Genomic DNA, 16,269 nt, shown 5'->3' with positions numbered 1-16,269 from the left:
TCACGGGTTGTCTTAATCGTTGAACAAACAGAAGAAAGCTTATGCCAGTTCATATAAATATCCTAGAGTGAAAATGTTTAATGACATCAAAGATCCTGAATGTTCTCAGTGACATTTATGCTTTTATTAAGAGTCACAGTTTAATTTAAGCCACCGTGTTGTCATGCAGGATGAGTGTCCCAGATGATTGATCTCTGTCAATTACAACTTTGCCATTTCCTTTTTTGCAGAAATTTAAAACATAATGTTTGCCCAAAAAAAATTTTTTTTTTTAAATAAAAAATAAAAACTAATAAAAAGACACGTAGCCACAAATGAAGATGACTTTAATGCATATCACACATTTGTAAAACAGTCTTTTTGATTGTTAGTTTAAGTTTTTAAGTACATGTTAGTAATATATATTATGCATTATATTATAGTAATCACTTGTGATACGAACACTGAATATTTGTATTTCTTTTTAGTTAAAACTATGTAACAAAATTTGTAGTAATAAAATCCATCCTACAAATCAAATAATGAAACTCTATTACACTTGTAAAACTGTCGCTAATTTAAAAAGCAGCAAATGAGAGTAAAGTCTGTAATGTTGAAAATAATCTGTAAAAAGTTAAATAGCTCTTTCAGATCTTTTCTTACAGTGCTGTCATTAAAATTTTTTCTCCATATTTCAAGATGATCATTTTCTGTAGAATTCACCAGAAGTAAACTATTGAGGATTCATCTAAATATAACCTCTACTCTGCCTTCTGCTTGTTTGGGTCCACAGGCTGGGCGTCTGTCCGGGTGGAGCTGGGATCTGTGGGAGGGGGTGGAGGAGCGGGGGCTGGAGGGGGGATTGGGTCTGGATCATCAATCAAAGCCTGTCTTCTTTCCCTTTCTTTAATCAGCTGAATCAAGCAGTAGGTAACGAACATCACCGTGATGGTGGTGAAAGGGAAGCCTAACAAACAAGATACAGTTTGATTTAAAGATAATGTACATTTGAAATAACAGGAAACAGACCAATCAAAAAAAAAGCAAAAGCAAAAAACATTTATTTTTTTACTTGCTCCAAAAGGGTTGTATTGAAAAAAAAAAAAAAAGAATCCATAAAATAAATATTAAATATAAATTGTAAAATAAAATAATAAAATATAAAGTAAAAATACAATATACTAATGAACTTCTTACAAAATTACTATAAGTTATATTTAAAATGCATTTAAATTGCTCAAATACCACTAGTACTTCACCTTTCAGAAACAATCTCTTGGCAACCAAATTGGCAAATTCAAGACTGTTCAGGGCCAAGACATTGTAAAGAACAATTGTCCAGAAGCTGAAGGTATTGAACACAGCCCTGATCCTGCGTGACATAGATTCTGATATGGCCATCTGTGGGTGGATAGAAAAGATTTCTAGATTAGATCATTGCTTATATTACCAGTAATTTAACATTTAACCAATAGAGAGAGCTCTAGAGCAGTGGTTCCCAAACTTTTCCATTCCACGACCCACCTAGACAAGTGTAATATATTTCACGACCCACCAAAATATTAAAAAAAAAAAAAAAACAACGAGTGAAATTACTTTAAACCTAATCTTACTTAAAATTTTTATGACAGAAATTAAGTATTTAAGAAAAATAACCATTTTATTTTAGAGTACAACTGAAAATTTCACTACAAATTTACAAGTTTTAATTTTTGTTTACTGGCGTTAAAATATGTAGTGTCCATAAAAACGTGAAGCAGGCTCACTCCAGTGAAGTGTGATCTGCGCTGCTGTGTTTTGTTGCATTCATGATCCTTCCGTGTGTGTCGGCGAGAACGGAGCACAATCCAACACTTTTTTAGAAAAGCATAAGAAGCAAAGCAGAACTATCTAAAACAGTTTGGAGATTAAAATAATTGTGAAATAGGTAAAAAAAGACCGATTGAACCTTTTAATGACATTGCTCTGAGACCTTCAAAACACGCAACGCACACGGACTTAATTGCAATTTGAAAATCACACTAAGGATATTGCAGTTCATTATTAATGTTGGTGGGCTATATCGTTGTGATGAGTGGGTTCCCAGTTCCCGCCTCCTTCTTCCTGTGATTGTGAAGATTTTAATGTTTTACACTGGTGCCGAAGCCAGGGAGGAAGGAGGGGCGCGCTGCCGAAGATCCTTCGCCGCTGGGGTGAATCCGCAGTGCCATCGAGCAGGGCGAAGGAGTCTGCCGCCGAGGGTGCTCGATGTGGTGGGCTGGAGTGAGTTGCCGGGGGGGGGGGGGGCGAACTCACTCCAGCCCACCGCCTCGATGACTCCTTCGTGGAAAGAGGTGGGAACCGGCGGACAATCAAACAAAGTTTTAATAACCAAATAAACACAAAACAGCGCGACAGCCCCTCTCGGATGACTGCCGTGCACAAATAAAAAACAAACACAAAATAAAACCCAGGCCTGGTCCTCTCTCGTCCTTCACTGTCATCGCTCCTCTTTTGTATCTTTCCGATCTCCTCCGTGGTTCTTGAGACCGGTGAGTGTTGCTCATTTCCCAATCACTCCACCGGCCTAGCTCTGTTCCCATGGCACTAGGCCCCGCCCCACTCGTCACATTCGTGCAGCCCTAGACTGAACTGTGTTAGTGTCTGTGTGTCATTGAAACGCAAAATTAGCTGCAGCCAAGTGACTTTGTGCGACCCACCTTGTTCCATTCGACCCACAGTTTGAAAACCCCTGCTCTAGAGGGACCCAGCTTGGTCCCAGCCAGAGGGCTGTGATGCCAAACGTGCACAGAGAGGCTATCAGCTCATCCAAAACATTTTCATGCTTCCCACCGAGATAATTATTAACATAACTTTAAAGATGAGAGCATTCTTTAGTAAAATACTGGAATACTTAAAACAGCATTGTGTAATAAATAAAAAAAAAAGTTAGTCATACTTGCAGAGAAAGTCATTTATTCCTCGATCAAAGTGTCTGTAAAAAAAAATATATATATATTTTTAGAATTATTAATGCTATTTAATTAATGACAAATTAGCTCACTCACGTCTCAGAGAACACATAACGCATTGTAATGCATTTCGGTGGTTTGGGAGGGTCCAGATGATCCAGTCTTGATACGGTGTTTATCACTCCGAACATCCAACTGCGTAGTAAAAGAAAAGAAAGACTGTTGTGGTCTTTTGGACTCTGGTGAACTACAAAGCATGTGAAAACAAGCACACATACATACTCACCAAGGGTCCAGTCAGAGATGTGTTTAAGGAGCTTCATGTCACTAGGTATGGTCAGAATGTACATGAAGTGTAGGATGACTGCCACTATTATAATAACCCCCAGGTTTAGCAGGGCCTGAATGGAAATGTTCCACATCTCTCCATCCTTCCTTGTGAGGGATGGGTTGTTGGCCTGCTGGGGTCGAAGGGGTTAAAGGCCAATGCAATATAATCACAGTCTAATTAATTATTTGGAAAATAATCAAACCATGATTTTTTTTCATTCGGTTAATTTAGTTACAGACCTGAGTGTAAAACTTGTCGAAGGTCATGATGGGTCCAAAGTAAAAGAAGGGAAGGTAGAAGTTGTACTTGAGTAGCTCCAGGATGCTGTAGTTTCCATCTTTCCTCTCACCATTCTCAAGAGCAAAACTCAAACAGCGCATGATAGTGAACCCACAGCCGCTGTAGAACACAAGAGGACACAGCTCAAAACTGCCAGTCACAAACCCTGCCTGAAAAACAAGTCATCTGAAATGAACAGAATCATAGACTTGGAAGTAAAATTATGATAATATTTTATTTTATTTGAACAATTATTATTATGATCATTTCATTTCTAATAATCATCATAATTTATGAATTACTTTATTAATACTTATTAATATTATGTCATTTCATTTTTAATAATAATAATAATAATTTTATTTTATAGTTTTATTTCACTTTTATTAATAATATGTATTATATTATTGTCAGAATTTCATTTATTGTCATTTTAATAATAATAATTATCATTAATATTATTATTTTTAAATTATTGTGACTATTTTAGGTTCAAGTGGTGATTATATATTTGATAAGGCATCCTATTAACATAATTTTTGATATAGAATGAATAGATAAAATAAGATACTAAAACAAATCTGTAAAAACAAATCTGGTGTCAAATTCGGTCATTGCAATATTTCCCAATCAAGACAGCCAATGAGCAATTAGGATCCTGCTAACAAATACAACTTGGTAATTGGTAAACTACTATGGGATGAAAGCAGTATTGTAGTGTTACTGTAGCTCAACTTGTAGAACATGACGCAAGCAACAAGGTCATAGGTTCACTTCCCAAGGAGCAAATTAACTGACAAGATGTATTCTGTGAACATACGGTTTCTTTGGATAAAGAGTTAAATTGATAAAAAAAAAAAATATCAAACTGAAACCAATTTGATCTTTGTGGCCAAGGCAGAAGTTTCCAGTGATCTGAATTGTGTGAGCAGGAAGCATCTACACTACGTGAGCTCTTGCTATTTTTAGCTGGGCTATTTTCTCCTCTCATTGTATTGACTGAAGCATCACACTGAAATCTCATTTTTACATTACAGCCAAATCTTTTTATCTTTTTTAACCACCTCCTCAGCTAATTTGAGGGTACGACATCAAATACCATCCTGGTCTGCTTTATTGTGACGTTTGTTACTTTGAGAGGAACCATGCAGGTAAGTAAGAGGCTTATTAGTTCAACTCTTTTCTCTGATATTTGACATAAATGTTAGCAGGTCATGCGCTGCACAGCGGTGCCAAGCAGATTTTAGAAACACCTGTTGTACTAACCTTGAGCACAGCAATGCCACCGTAACCCAAATACTGAAAAATCCACCTGAACTTAAATTAATCTCAATAATGTGAAGACCAGCTAAATAATAATCTAATGCATCCCCTGTTTCTACAAAGTGTCAGTTGGGTGCACAAACTGTCGCACAGTTGCGGACTGTTAAAGGTGAATGAGAGATGCATTTATATTCATCTGAAGCTGCCCGTAGGGGGCGGATCCATTGTGCCATGTTGTATCAATAGAAACAGACTTGGACCGCCATCGTTTGCATATTCTGAATGTCCTACATAAAAAACTGAAGATGGGTTAAGACAAAAAGTGTAATTGTGCAAATATGTATCAATTAAAAATTAAAATCTTACCTGAGAAGCAATGGTGGACTAAGTATAATGTGCTTACTTTAACGATGAGAAAAAATCTTCTCTTTGTTCAAATCCTTAGAGAGGTCATGGGTCACCAAGAGCGGGCATGTTAAATAATACTAGCAGTGAGAGTCTGTCTTAAGAAAACTGTGAGATGAGCCACAAGAGATAATACAAGCTATAAAAATCTCTATAAAGATCTTGGACAAACCACTTACAAGTACTTTTACTGTATAAAAATGCAATTGTGTTGCTATTACTCGGATATCAATACACAAAATCCAATTAACAATACATTATTTATTATTACTAACTTATTTTTATTATGGTTAAATGAAGACTCTTAAGAGATTGGACTATTGCAGTCAGTCCCCTACTATAACTTACATATATTTTAGGACATTAGCTTGTTATCAGACTTAAAGAACAGCCAGTGAGCCTGTTTCTGACAGGGTCAAGGCTGTTTTTGGATGATTATAGCCCGTTGATGATGTTGACACCATCTTCGAACTGAAATAAACAACCTTCAAAAATGATACAAAACAATTCATATTAGCATGATTTTCAGTTATAAATGAAGTCACTGTCTTGCATACCATATAAAAAAAATACCTGAAATACCAGAATTAGCCATGATGACTCGATGTAGCAAATCCTGACGGATCAGCAGTTTAATATTTAAATTGTAAGCAGAACAATGTAACATGTTAACATATTCCTGATTAAATATTAATAACATGTCTTAATTTGGATCGCTGAGCCTCTCTAAGTCTATATTACCACAAGCTTTGACCTGAGAACCATTAAAAACTAATTAACTATTAACTAGTAGTTCTCAAACGGATGGCTAAGAAGACCCACTATGTGGCATCATGACAAAAATTACACTCTAATGAAATGATTTGTTTGTTGATTTGTAAATATAAGCCTATAATAGCCTGTATTGGGGAGGCTTTGAATAATGTGTTGGACAATGAGGGCCATTTGATCAAAACATTTTGAAAGTTATGGAAAATCAACTAGCAGATGTTACGTCCCCCTGGTGGCCAACATACCCAGTGCATCTTTCACTGAACACGTACTCGATCAAAAAAATTGACTGAACACATCGTTGTAGGTCCAGAAAGTGCTGGTTTGATTTATTTGACCATACAGGTGATTCATGCCTTCATTTTACAGGTACAGTAACCTAATCACAGTCATCTTTAGGTCCTTACAAGCTTTCTTGAGTTTTAAAGCAATACTTGATTATAGTGGCTCCAGTTGTGTGAACATCTGGTGCACATTAATCGGTTGTATATTTTTATTTGCCATACATTTGATCCTATGAATGCAAACGTAAAAATGTCTTTGACTGCCTCCAATGAAAAGGCAAATGAGATAGATGTACAGACAGTCTACTCTTCCACAGTTTCCTTTTTGCTGGTCTCCTGGCCTTCAAAGATTGGGTACTTGCTTTCCACCTCTGTCCATGTGATGGCACCATTGGCCAGGTCACGAACCATTTCGGGCAATTCACTAACCTGTAAATAAACATATGTAACTCAGTAAAACAGTCAACACGCGCTGCCTCAGTGAATGAAATGCAGACACATAAACATGACCACGTGCTTTACCTCAGCCCTGATCTGCCTCATAGAGTCACGGTCTCTCAGAGTGGCAGTGTGGGGCGTCTTATTAACTGTGTCAAAATCGATGGTGATACCGAATGCCACGCCAATCTCATCTGTTCTAGCATAGCGTCTGCCAATAGATCCTGAAGAATCATCCACCTTGTGGGATACGCCATTCCTGGTCAGGGCTTCAGCTGTAGAGTGAAGCAAAACATTGTTTATTACAGAATTAGCAATTAGATACCATTGATACGATTTTATAAATGGGAGTAGAGATGTTATTACGCACATAATTCTCGAACGAACGGTATAAATTCCTGATTTTGGCTCAGTGGAAGGACGGAGCATTTGTATGGTGCAACAGTGGCAGGGAAGCTGAAATACTGAAGAGACAGAAGCAAAGTTCATATAGAAAGCAAGACAAACATATGCAATTATTAATTATGGAATATTACAGCTACTGCATTTACCGTCCTTTGCTCATCACCCTCCCTGATACGGAATGTGTGCTCAAAGATGGAGTACATGATTCTCCCGATGCCGAAGGAGGGTTCGATCACATTAGGAACAACCTCCTCAACTGTGGAGCAAGAGAACTCAATTAAAATCTGACATGGACTTGTGCTGACATTATTGACGTAGCTTCTGCCTCTTACCGTGCAGGGTCTTCTGGAACCTCTTGATGTTAACCATGTCCTTGGTGAGTTTGAAAGTCTTGCCCTCAGTCTCAATGGTGAACTCACTGAAATGACAGAGGAAACCACTGAATGAACAGAATAACATCGGGAAGCACTACAGACTGAGAAAAATACCTATTTTAGCTCTGACTATTGGTTAAAAACCTTGGTTAAATTCATAAAACCCGTTAAAAAAAATACTAACATTTGTCTCCCGGGGATTAATTTTACATGCGCAAAAACCAACAAACAACAGAACATGAGCTTTCACATGGTCTTCATATCACATTACGCACCTGCAGCGCTTCTGCGAGTGGAGGAAAACACAATTAAGCTAGACTATATATAGCGAATAAATAGGCCTATACGAAAAATATATTTTTACTTGAATAATAAATTACAAAAAACGCAGTTTCGGTTCATTTTTATGCTGTGTGAAAGGAAACAGACGGCAGAAAGCAGCATCCTTTTTTCTTTAGGCTTATTTTACCCACAAAGATTGTTTTTTATTGTGAATGTATACAAATAAAGGCAAACCATTTAAAATTCAGATTATCTTTATGACTAAAAGAAGTAGTTGCTTCCACTGTTAGAAAGAAAAAACACAAGTGATATCTGCTGCCACATTTGTGGACAAAGTTAAGCTTTGCTATTTTGACAATGCATCCTGTCCATTATCATAATAAAATAGTCAAGTCAAACACATAGGGGAAAAAAAACACACTGCTCAATTTAAATATGTAATAAAATCATAAGTGTTCATACCGCCATGATGTTATGCAAAACATTTTGTTTTATGTGGATATTGGAACGCGAGTGAAGTAGGCTATAATAAATAATTATTTGGCATTTAAATACATAGCAAATACAGAAACATCTGATTTTGTGTCGAATGAGAGACCCAACATGGTTTCAGTTTCGTTTTAGCCTAAATGAATTCAATTTTGGCTTGTGGTTTATATAGCTATCGCTTCATATATTTTTAATTCTTCTTTTCTAAATACTGTAATTTGAAAGGATTTGTTGTTGATTGAGGTGAACTAAAACAGCCTAGCTATGCTTATAGTGTTTGTGTTTGTAAACATTTCGCGTAGACAATAGGCCTATTTCTGAATGAACTTTTTTACAAAAATGTATACGCGACTTATGCTTTTTTTTCTCTCTAAAAAAACAAAACATTTTTTTATAGGCATAGCGTTAACCATGCAGCAAACCTTTTTAAATATTTTGATAAATTACTGAAAACAAATAAATAAATGACTTTTAAACCATTTAACTGATTGTATAAATCGGTCAAAATTCTTAACGCTTATCGGTTAACCGGTTAAAATGAACATCCCTATGCTGAATGGCTGTTTTCACCGTTTTAAAAGATAGTGTGTCTGAATATATTGTGAATCTTCATATTTGGGGGTCATTGGAATTAAACCATCAATGCTCCCATCGTCGATGATACTCACCCATTCTCGTTAAGGAGTTTCTCTTGATCTGTGATATAGCATTCATCACAGATGGCCAGGTATTCCATGGCGAACTTTGCATCCTTCTTGTACGCTTTGCCAATGGCTCCTTTGTTTGGCTCGAACTGGACAACATTTACAACTTTGTGTGAAGTAGTTAAGGAAGGTAACTGAAGACAAACAGAACCAACCCTCTGCTGAGAGAGTTAAGATCCCACTCAAAAGCTTTGATTGTTGTAGTTATTAAGATCTGCAGGAAGTTGAAGGATATGGGTTCCTTTAAGGGTTTCTCAGCAACCAGAGGGACTTTGGTGGCCCGTGCATGGCACAAAAGATCATAACATGAGCGATCAGCACACCCCACGATCTCAATCCACCCCTAACAAAAGCATGTAAAAACACACAAATAAATAGCCATTTTATCAAGCAGGTAAAGTTAGAAAGTCCTCAAGCAAAAACTAAACATACATAAGAGGTTTTGGTCTCAGCGTCCCAGCAGTCACAGGCATAGTGGGCCATCTCATTGTCCATGTGCTGACGGAAACGAAGCTTGTCTTTCGCCACACCCACTTTGATCAGATAAAGGTAGATCCTTCCAATGAAGTAGCCCAAGACGGAGTTGTTGATGATGCCCTACACAAAACAAAAGTTTGTTACTATAACCAAAGTGTTAATTATAATCAATAAATCACGAATGAGATCTTCACTGACCTGCTCCACTGCATCACCCAGCTTCATTATCTGGGCAGACTGCCCACTAGTCTGTGCTTTGGACGAGTAAAGAATGATCTCCAGATCAGCAACATTGGAGAACTTGGAATGAACCTTCTCATTCGGATCTACAAAGTGCTCGATCTCAGCCATTGTAAACTCTCTATGGAAAGAAATGTTCACTTCAGTACCGTGAAAACCCTTGTATGTGACACCCAAATAACCAAATCATAATCCGCACCTGACACGAATCAAGCCGGAGCGAGGAGAGATTTCATTCCTGAAGGAGTTTCCGATCTGGGCAGCAGCAAATGGCAGCTTTCCCTGGTTGAACTCCAAAAGACGTTTGAAGTTGAGGAAGATTCCCTGAGCAGTTTCTGGCCTCAAATAGCTATGGAAATAATGTAGCCCCAAATCTAATGCATCCGTTTTAAAATGATAGCATGTAGTCTGCTGGTCTCCAGATTACATTTGGTCATTTAGCAGATGCTTTACTTACCCTTGCATGTTGCCCCCAGGCCCAATGGAGGTCTGGAACATCAGGTTGAATGAGATTGGAGGTGTGAGATCATTTCCTGTACTGGGAGACTTGACATTGTATTGCACAAACAAATCTGCCAACTCCTGCTGAGTGTAGTTATCCATCTGAAAAAGAAATAAAAAAAACAGCATATTCCTTTTACTAATCAGTAATTTTACTGAACAGTAAAGGCCCATTCCCACCAAGAACTTGAACTATTTCTATAACTATAACTATTAATCGTATTCAAATAGTGTGAAATATATTTCGTTCGTATGATTTTGTGTGTATGGTCATTACATTAATTACTCCTTTTGCAAGTTCAACTTATAGTTCAAGTTCAGCTTATAACAACTAGTTATCAATGTAACATTTCATCAGTGAGACATACCTGAGTGATGACACCCTCCATATCAGTTTTTTTTTCCGCAGTACATTTTTTGTCACTCATTAATTTCTGAAGATGAGCTAAATAAACAAATGACATTGCAAACATTTTTATTAGTAGTAGTATTATTTATTTCATTGAATTTTAATAATGAAAATATAAAAAGTACATTTTAAATATAAAATATAATAAAAAGGTTATATACTGCTAATACTGTATTAAAATTAAATTAAATTAAAATACATTAAATTTCTTCTTGAGCCTATAGACTTTATTTAAACCACCCTGAACTGGATGGTATTAGAAGGAAGGGTATTTATTGGATAATTTTTTTTTAAGCCTCCGAGTGCAATATGAGAATATTTTCAGTCAGTTTAAAAAAACAAAGTAGAATTAGTATTATTTATTTTTATTGCTATGTCAGCATCTAAGGCTATCTTCATGGCAAAAACGGAGTTGCATTAGTTACAAGAGTTACATGAACACAAAATAAATTCCAAGCAAACAGAGAAATACAGTCATTAAAACAGTCAAAATGAGAAAGGGAAAAGGGTAATTTGGCAACTTTAAGGAGTCCAGATTCAGGTCAAATAAATCAATTATTCATTTCAAACAGGTTGGTGGTCTACAAATCACGGAGTCTGGTTGGACGCCTAATAAAGCCTATGTGATTCTTACAGATCCCATTGTTTTCTTTTCCTCCTGAACATCTAAAGCATCCATGGAGTCAGAGGACCGGGAGGTCTCAAAGCAGTCAGATACAGCATTACTGGAGCTGCTGTTATTATAAGATTCAATGACAAACCTTTAAGGAGGTGGTCAGCCCGGAAACACTCTCCGTTCTTGACATCCTTGACCATGTAGTCGGCAAACTTATCCACATGCCCTGATGTCCTGTAATGCAGCAAAAGCACTGAGTGAGAGTTTCAGAGATTATTCACAGATTAGAGAACAGCCAGATGAACGCTCACTTGAGAACAGGTTCTGGTGTAAGCATGGTGCAGTCAATCTCCAGAATCTGCTCCTCCTGGATGAAGTGCTGCCTCCAGACCTGGAGAATGTTGTTCTTCAGAGCACATCCGACAGGCCCAAAGTCGTACAGCCCACTCACACCTTTTTCACACACACAAACAGAAGCAAACTATTAGCTGACAATAACAAGCGATCTTAACTACTTTTACTAGTAATTCCTCAATGCAATTTTGTGAAGATTAACCTTTCAAATTCTGAATAAAGGTAAAGCAAAGCTATTAAAATATTTATATGAGGAAAAATAAAAACTTAAAACACACACCGCCATAGATAGCAAACGCCTGATCGTAAAAGAAACGTCTTTTTAGAGTGTCTTCCATCTTGGTTCGGTCCACAATGTCATCTTTGGGCTGTAAGGAAAGCTCCTACAAAATAAAAAAAAAAGGGGCCAGATTACTAATGCACGTCAACACACCGTATACACCATCGTACTCTTTTTAATTTTTATTGAAGAAAATCAGAGTATAATTCATTTGCTTCTTAAGATTTTATTAACTATAAAACTTGTGCATTCATGCGATTTCAAATGGGAAACTTTGTTAGTCAGTTAACAAGCAATATTTCCCTAACAAGGAAATGTAAACATCTCTGTAAATTGACTGTAAATTTGCAACAAACAAATGTACTATGTTTGATAAGTAGTCTACATAACATTTTCAACAACCTAAGAGACAGTCAAAAAGTGCTTATTCAAAAATAATAATTCCAAATACCAAGTACCATGTGTGTCTGGAGGATTTTTTAAATCAAAGTTTATACTTTTTAAGTCCTGCACAAAACAAACGAGGTAGGGCAATGTACATGGTGACATATTAAACTGTAAAATGGCTGTAAAAAGCATGATTTCACAAAACCAAAAAGTTTTATAAATGATAAACTTCACATTTTAGCCAAGTTTGGAGAAAAGGAAGGCGTCAAAATAAGTAATTACATTCATTTAAACACTTATTGTCATTTGTGACGAGTGGGGCGGGGCCGAGGGATGTGGGAACACGAGTGAGGCCGGTGGAGTGATTGGGAAATCAGCGACACCTGCGACCCACCACCGGTCTCGAGTCCCACAGAGGAGATGGAAGGATATAAAACTGGAGCGACGACAGTGAAGGATGAGAGAGGACCAGGCCTGGGCTTAATTTTAGGTTTTGGTTTTATTTTGTGCACATCAGTCGTCCGTGAGGGGCTGGTGCGCCGTTTTTTTTTGTTTATTTTTGATTATTAAAGTTCCATATGATTGTCCGCCGGTTCCCGCCTCCTTCTTCCCGATGATTATTAAGGTTTAATTCATTACATCATTAATTAAATAACATAAATACAAATTAGTGTCTTAATTGTTTAGATTAGTCCTAGCATCCTCTACAAAGGACACATAATAAAATATGAATAAAATATATATTTTTTTCAAAAATGTTTTTTCTCCATTTGTTTCTTATACACCAACCAAACTAATGATAAAATAAACAAATAAATAAAAATAAAAATTGTATTCTGTTTATATACTCTATATAAATATATTCATACAACACATGTAATTATATATATATATATATATAGTTTCTATATGATCCACAACTTGATTTTCATTTTGCCTGATTTCTGATTTTGATTCAAATCAAAGTTCAAAATGTTGCGATTTCTCTCTTAGCAAGTTGAAGCTTTAACCAAAACTAAAAAGCCCTATCAGCAATACAAACGGAAATACTCCAACACCGCTGGAAAAGGTGGGCTCTGTTCAGAGGCGTTGTGCCCATTCGAAGTGAGTGGGCACGTGCCCCCTCAGATTTCTGAGCCAAGTGGATTTTAAATGCAGCTTCCAAACGAAAAAAAAAAATTGCAGAATAATATTTTTGATATATTTGATACAATCACAGCGGTGCGATTAGATCGTTCAGTGCACAGCATCAGCTGCTAAATTCAAATCTGCGTTCGCTGGCTGGCGCTGAGCCAGAGACAGACGCGTTCGTACAACGCTTCATGATAACCAATCAGAAACTATTCTGTTGCGCTTATGGATGCAATGGCCAATCAGAGACGTCACTGAAACGCGGTGTTTTGTTCACTTGCTCGCTGACTGAATTATTTAGCGAATTCTCTCATCAGAAACAACAAAAAGTGCAGATGTGTGTACGAATGTAAGTAAGATATTCGTTTCATAATGTAAAGTGCTTCAGTGATTTTAATGGGAGTTTTTGAGAGTGCCTGAACTCTGGCTAGACTGAATGAAAATGTTTTTTGATAATGTAAATGTTCTTTACTCTCTGTAAAATGAAAGTGTTAAAATAAGTATCTTACAATATTGTTATTAAAATTTACATTAAATGCAAATTCAGTCGTATTAAAAATATTTTATGGCATGATATGGCACTTAAGTAAAAAGTCAGGTTTTTATGTGTAGTTAATAGATTACACTACATTTCCATATATTGATCAAATAATCTATAAAAGGTGCAAAACACGTTTACCTACACATATTTGATAAACGAGATATTTCCTGATATATTAAGCATGTTTGGAATTGTTTTGAATAAAAAGGAAAAAAAATAATAAAAAAATAAGCCTATATCAGTTATACAGTGCTTTCGTAGAATGACTAGAATGACAAAAATGTGCCCCCTCAAAAATCATGAATGCATGACGCCCCTGGCTCTGTTGCATTCTATGGCTGTTCATTAAACTGAGACAAGAGAAAGTATTTAACATATAAAAAGACACACCTCATCTAGAAAGGCATCTCCACGTAATCTTAAGGAACATCCTAAGATTTCTCACCTTGGCCTCCAGGATTCTCTTGCGAGCTTTCAGTTCTGCCACGGCCTTGTTGACATCTACTTCAGGAGCGTTTTCTGCCTTCAGATTGCGCACAAGATCACCCTATGAGGAAAATAAACAACAGAAAACGCAACGTTAATTATTAAGACTGCTATATATTAGAATAAGAATGCATCCATCAACCTCTTCAAGTTTCGTTTTAACTGTGTGATTTCCTCCACCCTCAGTCCCTCCATTGGTTTCTGTGCTGTATGTCAGAACGGCTCATAACAGACGTGGCACTGACAGACTGAAACATCCAGCAGTATAAACCCAAAATAAAGCCACCACCTTGTCATATTTCCTAAAACCATCACTTAAAATTTTGTTTAATAATAAAAATTACAAAAGAACCATTTTGCATACTTTAAAGGGACTCATTTGATTTCTAAATCATGACTCTACCTCGAATAAAAAGCAAATAAAGTAAGGTGTTTAATACAATGTGCAATGTAAATTAATAACGCAGCACATTACATACGCTTGTTATTGTCTTTCATAATCGTGTTACCTGCTCCTTCACTGCCAGCCTCAAAGGAGCCAGAACCTCTTCAATACTGCTGTCCATATTCTGTCCTCCCGTCATCTCCAGCCACGCGCTTCTCTTCTTCTTCTTCCACAAACAAGCCGACAGCGAGAGCGCTCTGATCGGAGGGGAAGCACACAGGTGTATGAGACCGGATCCGACCCTCGGAACCGCGCGGACGGTGGTGAACTGTGTACCGGTCCTGAGGAGGAAGGCTGATGTTGCGCCCCGCAGAAACAGCATGGACCGAGAGGAGGAGCAACCACACAGCGGAACTGAATGATGAAATCCCCAGAAATGAGTAAGTGACGACGGGGATTCAGTTCAGTACATTCGCCATTTGTTTTTGTTTTTTTGTTTTTTTTAAACTGCAGATTCGTCATAATGTATCTGTTTACCACGATTGTCATTAGATATAGTGCAAAAAAATAATAAAAAAACGAGGAAAAATAAATAAAGTGTTTATTGTGCTTGATGAAATTAATAGTTGGATGTGCCAGAACTTTCTTCAGTTAAACAAGGAAAAAACTGAAGTCATTGCATTTGGAAACAAATATGAAGTTTTCAAGGTCAATGCATACCTTGACTCTAGCGGTCAAACAACTAAAAATCAAGTCAGGAATCTTGGTGTGATTCCAGAGACAGACCATAGTTTCAGTAGTCATGTCAAAGCAGTAACTAAATCAGCATACTATCATCTAAAAAACATTGCAAGAATTAGATGTTTTGTTTCCAGTCAACAAGCAGAAAAGGAAAAAAGCACCAGGGCCCAGATTGCGTTACACCAGCCTGTCTGAAATCCTGTGCTGACCAGCTGGCCCCCATCTTCACACAGATCTTCAACAGATCGCTGGAACTGTGCGAAGTCCCTTCATGCTTCAAACGCTCCACCATCATCCCTATCCCAAAGAAATCCAAAATTACAGGACTAAATGACTACAGGCCTGTGGCTCTAACGTCTGTAGTCATGAAGTCATTTGAAAAACTGGTGCTGGCCCACCTGAAAGACATCACTGGACCCCAGGGGCGGACTGGGACCAAAAAGTGGCCCTGGACTTTCTGGCCCACAGCAGCCCACCACATCAAAACGCAAACGCCCCTGTTTTGATGTAATTTATTTATTTGATATTTAAGTATAGTGTTTGGGGATTTTAACCAATAGGGCAACTGATCCTCCATTGAAAAAAAAAAAAAAAAGGTAACCTGCGTGCTGCAGCTGTTCATTTAGCGACTCCTAGTGAGCGATACATGTTCATCACGAGACAAACATTCTCCTAGAACTCACACTTTGCATTCAATTAACCAGTGTTGGGGAGTAACTAGTTACATGTAACTTAATTACGTAATTTAATTACAAAATAAATGTAA

General features: G+C 37.1%; 2 protein-coding genes and 1 long non-coding RNA gene across 3 annotated transcripts; all 3 read right to left on the bottom strand.

Moving 5' to 3' along the window:
* Window positions 1-330: 330 nt before the first annotated feature.
* On the bottom strand, window positions 331-1,380 carry LOC132123916 (protein-cysteine N-palmitoyltransferase HHAT-like protein). Its single transcript, XM_059534601.1, has 2 exons — window positions 1,239-1,380; window positions 331-946 (listed from the first exon to the last, which is right to left on the bottom strand). Exons 1-2 carry the CDS (start codon window positions 1,378-1,380, stop codon window positions 741-743), a joined length of 348 nt encoding a protein of 115 aa, XP_059390584.1. The 3' UTR covers window positions 331-740.
* A 1,343-nt stretch (window positions 1,381-2,723) lies between these two features.
* On the bottom strand, window positions 2,724-3,122 carry LOC132124015 (uncharacterized). The gene is made up of 3 exons (XR_009426702.1): window positions 3,027-3,122; window positions 2,918-2,953; window positions 2,724-2,831 (listed from the first exon to the last, which is right to left on the bottom strand). It is a non-coding gene; the product is annotated as an uncharacterized LOC132124015 (long non-coding RNA).
* A 3,158-nt stretch (window positions 3,123-6,280) lies between these two features.
* Window positions 6,281-15,176, bottom strand: LOC132123850 (glycine--tRNA ligase-like). The gene is made up of 17 exons (XM_059534542.1): window positions 14,887-15,176; window positions 14,337-14,438; window positions 11,833-11,935; window positions 11,510-11,651; window positions 11,344-11,432; window positions 10,542-10,618; window positions 10,130-10,275; window positions 9,872-10,021; window positions 9,631-9,793; window positions 9,388-9,552; window positions 9,192-9,298; window positions 8,920-9,066; window positions 7,439-7,524; window positions 7,253-7,362; window positions 7,072-7,165; window positions 6,786-6,976; window positions 6,281-6,692 (listed from the first exon to the last, which is right to left on the bottom strand). The coding sequence occupies exons 1-17, from the start codon at window positions 15,142-15,144 to the stop codon at window positions 6,567-6,569; spliced, it is 2,256 nt and encodes a 751-aa protein (XP_059390525.1). The 5' UTR covers window positions 15,145-15,176; the 3' UTR covers window positions 6,281-6,566.
* Window positions 15,177-16,269: the final 1,093 nt, after the last annotated feature.

This window comes from Carassius carassius, chromosome 42 (genome assembly GCF_963082965.1).
Source record: "Carassius carassius chromosome 42, fCarCar2.1, whole genome shotgun sequence".
NCBI classification, from domain to species: Eukaryota; Metazoa; Chordata; class Actinopteri; order Cypriniformes; family Cyprinidae; genus Carassius; species Carassius carassius.
This window is presented reverse-complemented; position numbering and strand designations above follow the sequence as displayed.

What these genes read in the sequence shown, in the direction of transcription:
- LOC132123916 (XM_059534601.1), bottom strand. Translation starts at nt 1,380, where the DNA reads ATGGCCATATCAGAATCTATGTCACGCAGGATCAGGGCTGTGTTCAAT. An exon ending in CAAGAGATTGTTTCTGAAAG is followed by an intron (nt 947 to 1,238) that starts GTGAAGTACTAG and finishes CTTGTTTGTTAG; the next exon opens with GCTTCCCTTTCACCACCATC.
- LOC132123850 (XM_059534542.1), bottom strand. Translation starts at nt 15,144, where the DNA reads ATGCTGTTTCTGCGGGGCGCAACATCAGCCTTCCTCCTCAGGACCGGT. An exon ending in AGAGAATCCTGGAGGCCAAG is followed by an intron (nt 11,936 to 14,336) that starts GTGAGAAATCTT and finishes TTTATTTTGTAG; the next exon opens with GAGCTTTCCTTACAGCCCAA. An exon ending in TGAGGCAGATCAGGGCTGAG is followed by an intron (nt 6,693 to 6,785) that starts GTAAAGCACGTG and finishes GTTTATTTACAG; the next exon opens with GTTAGTGAATTGCCCGAAAT.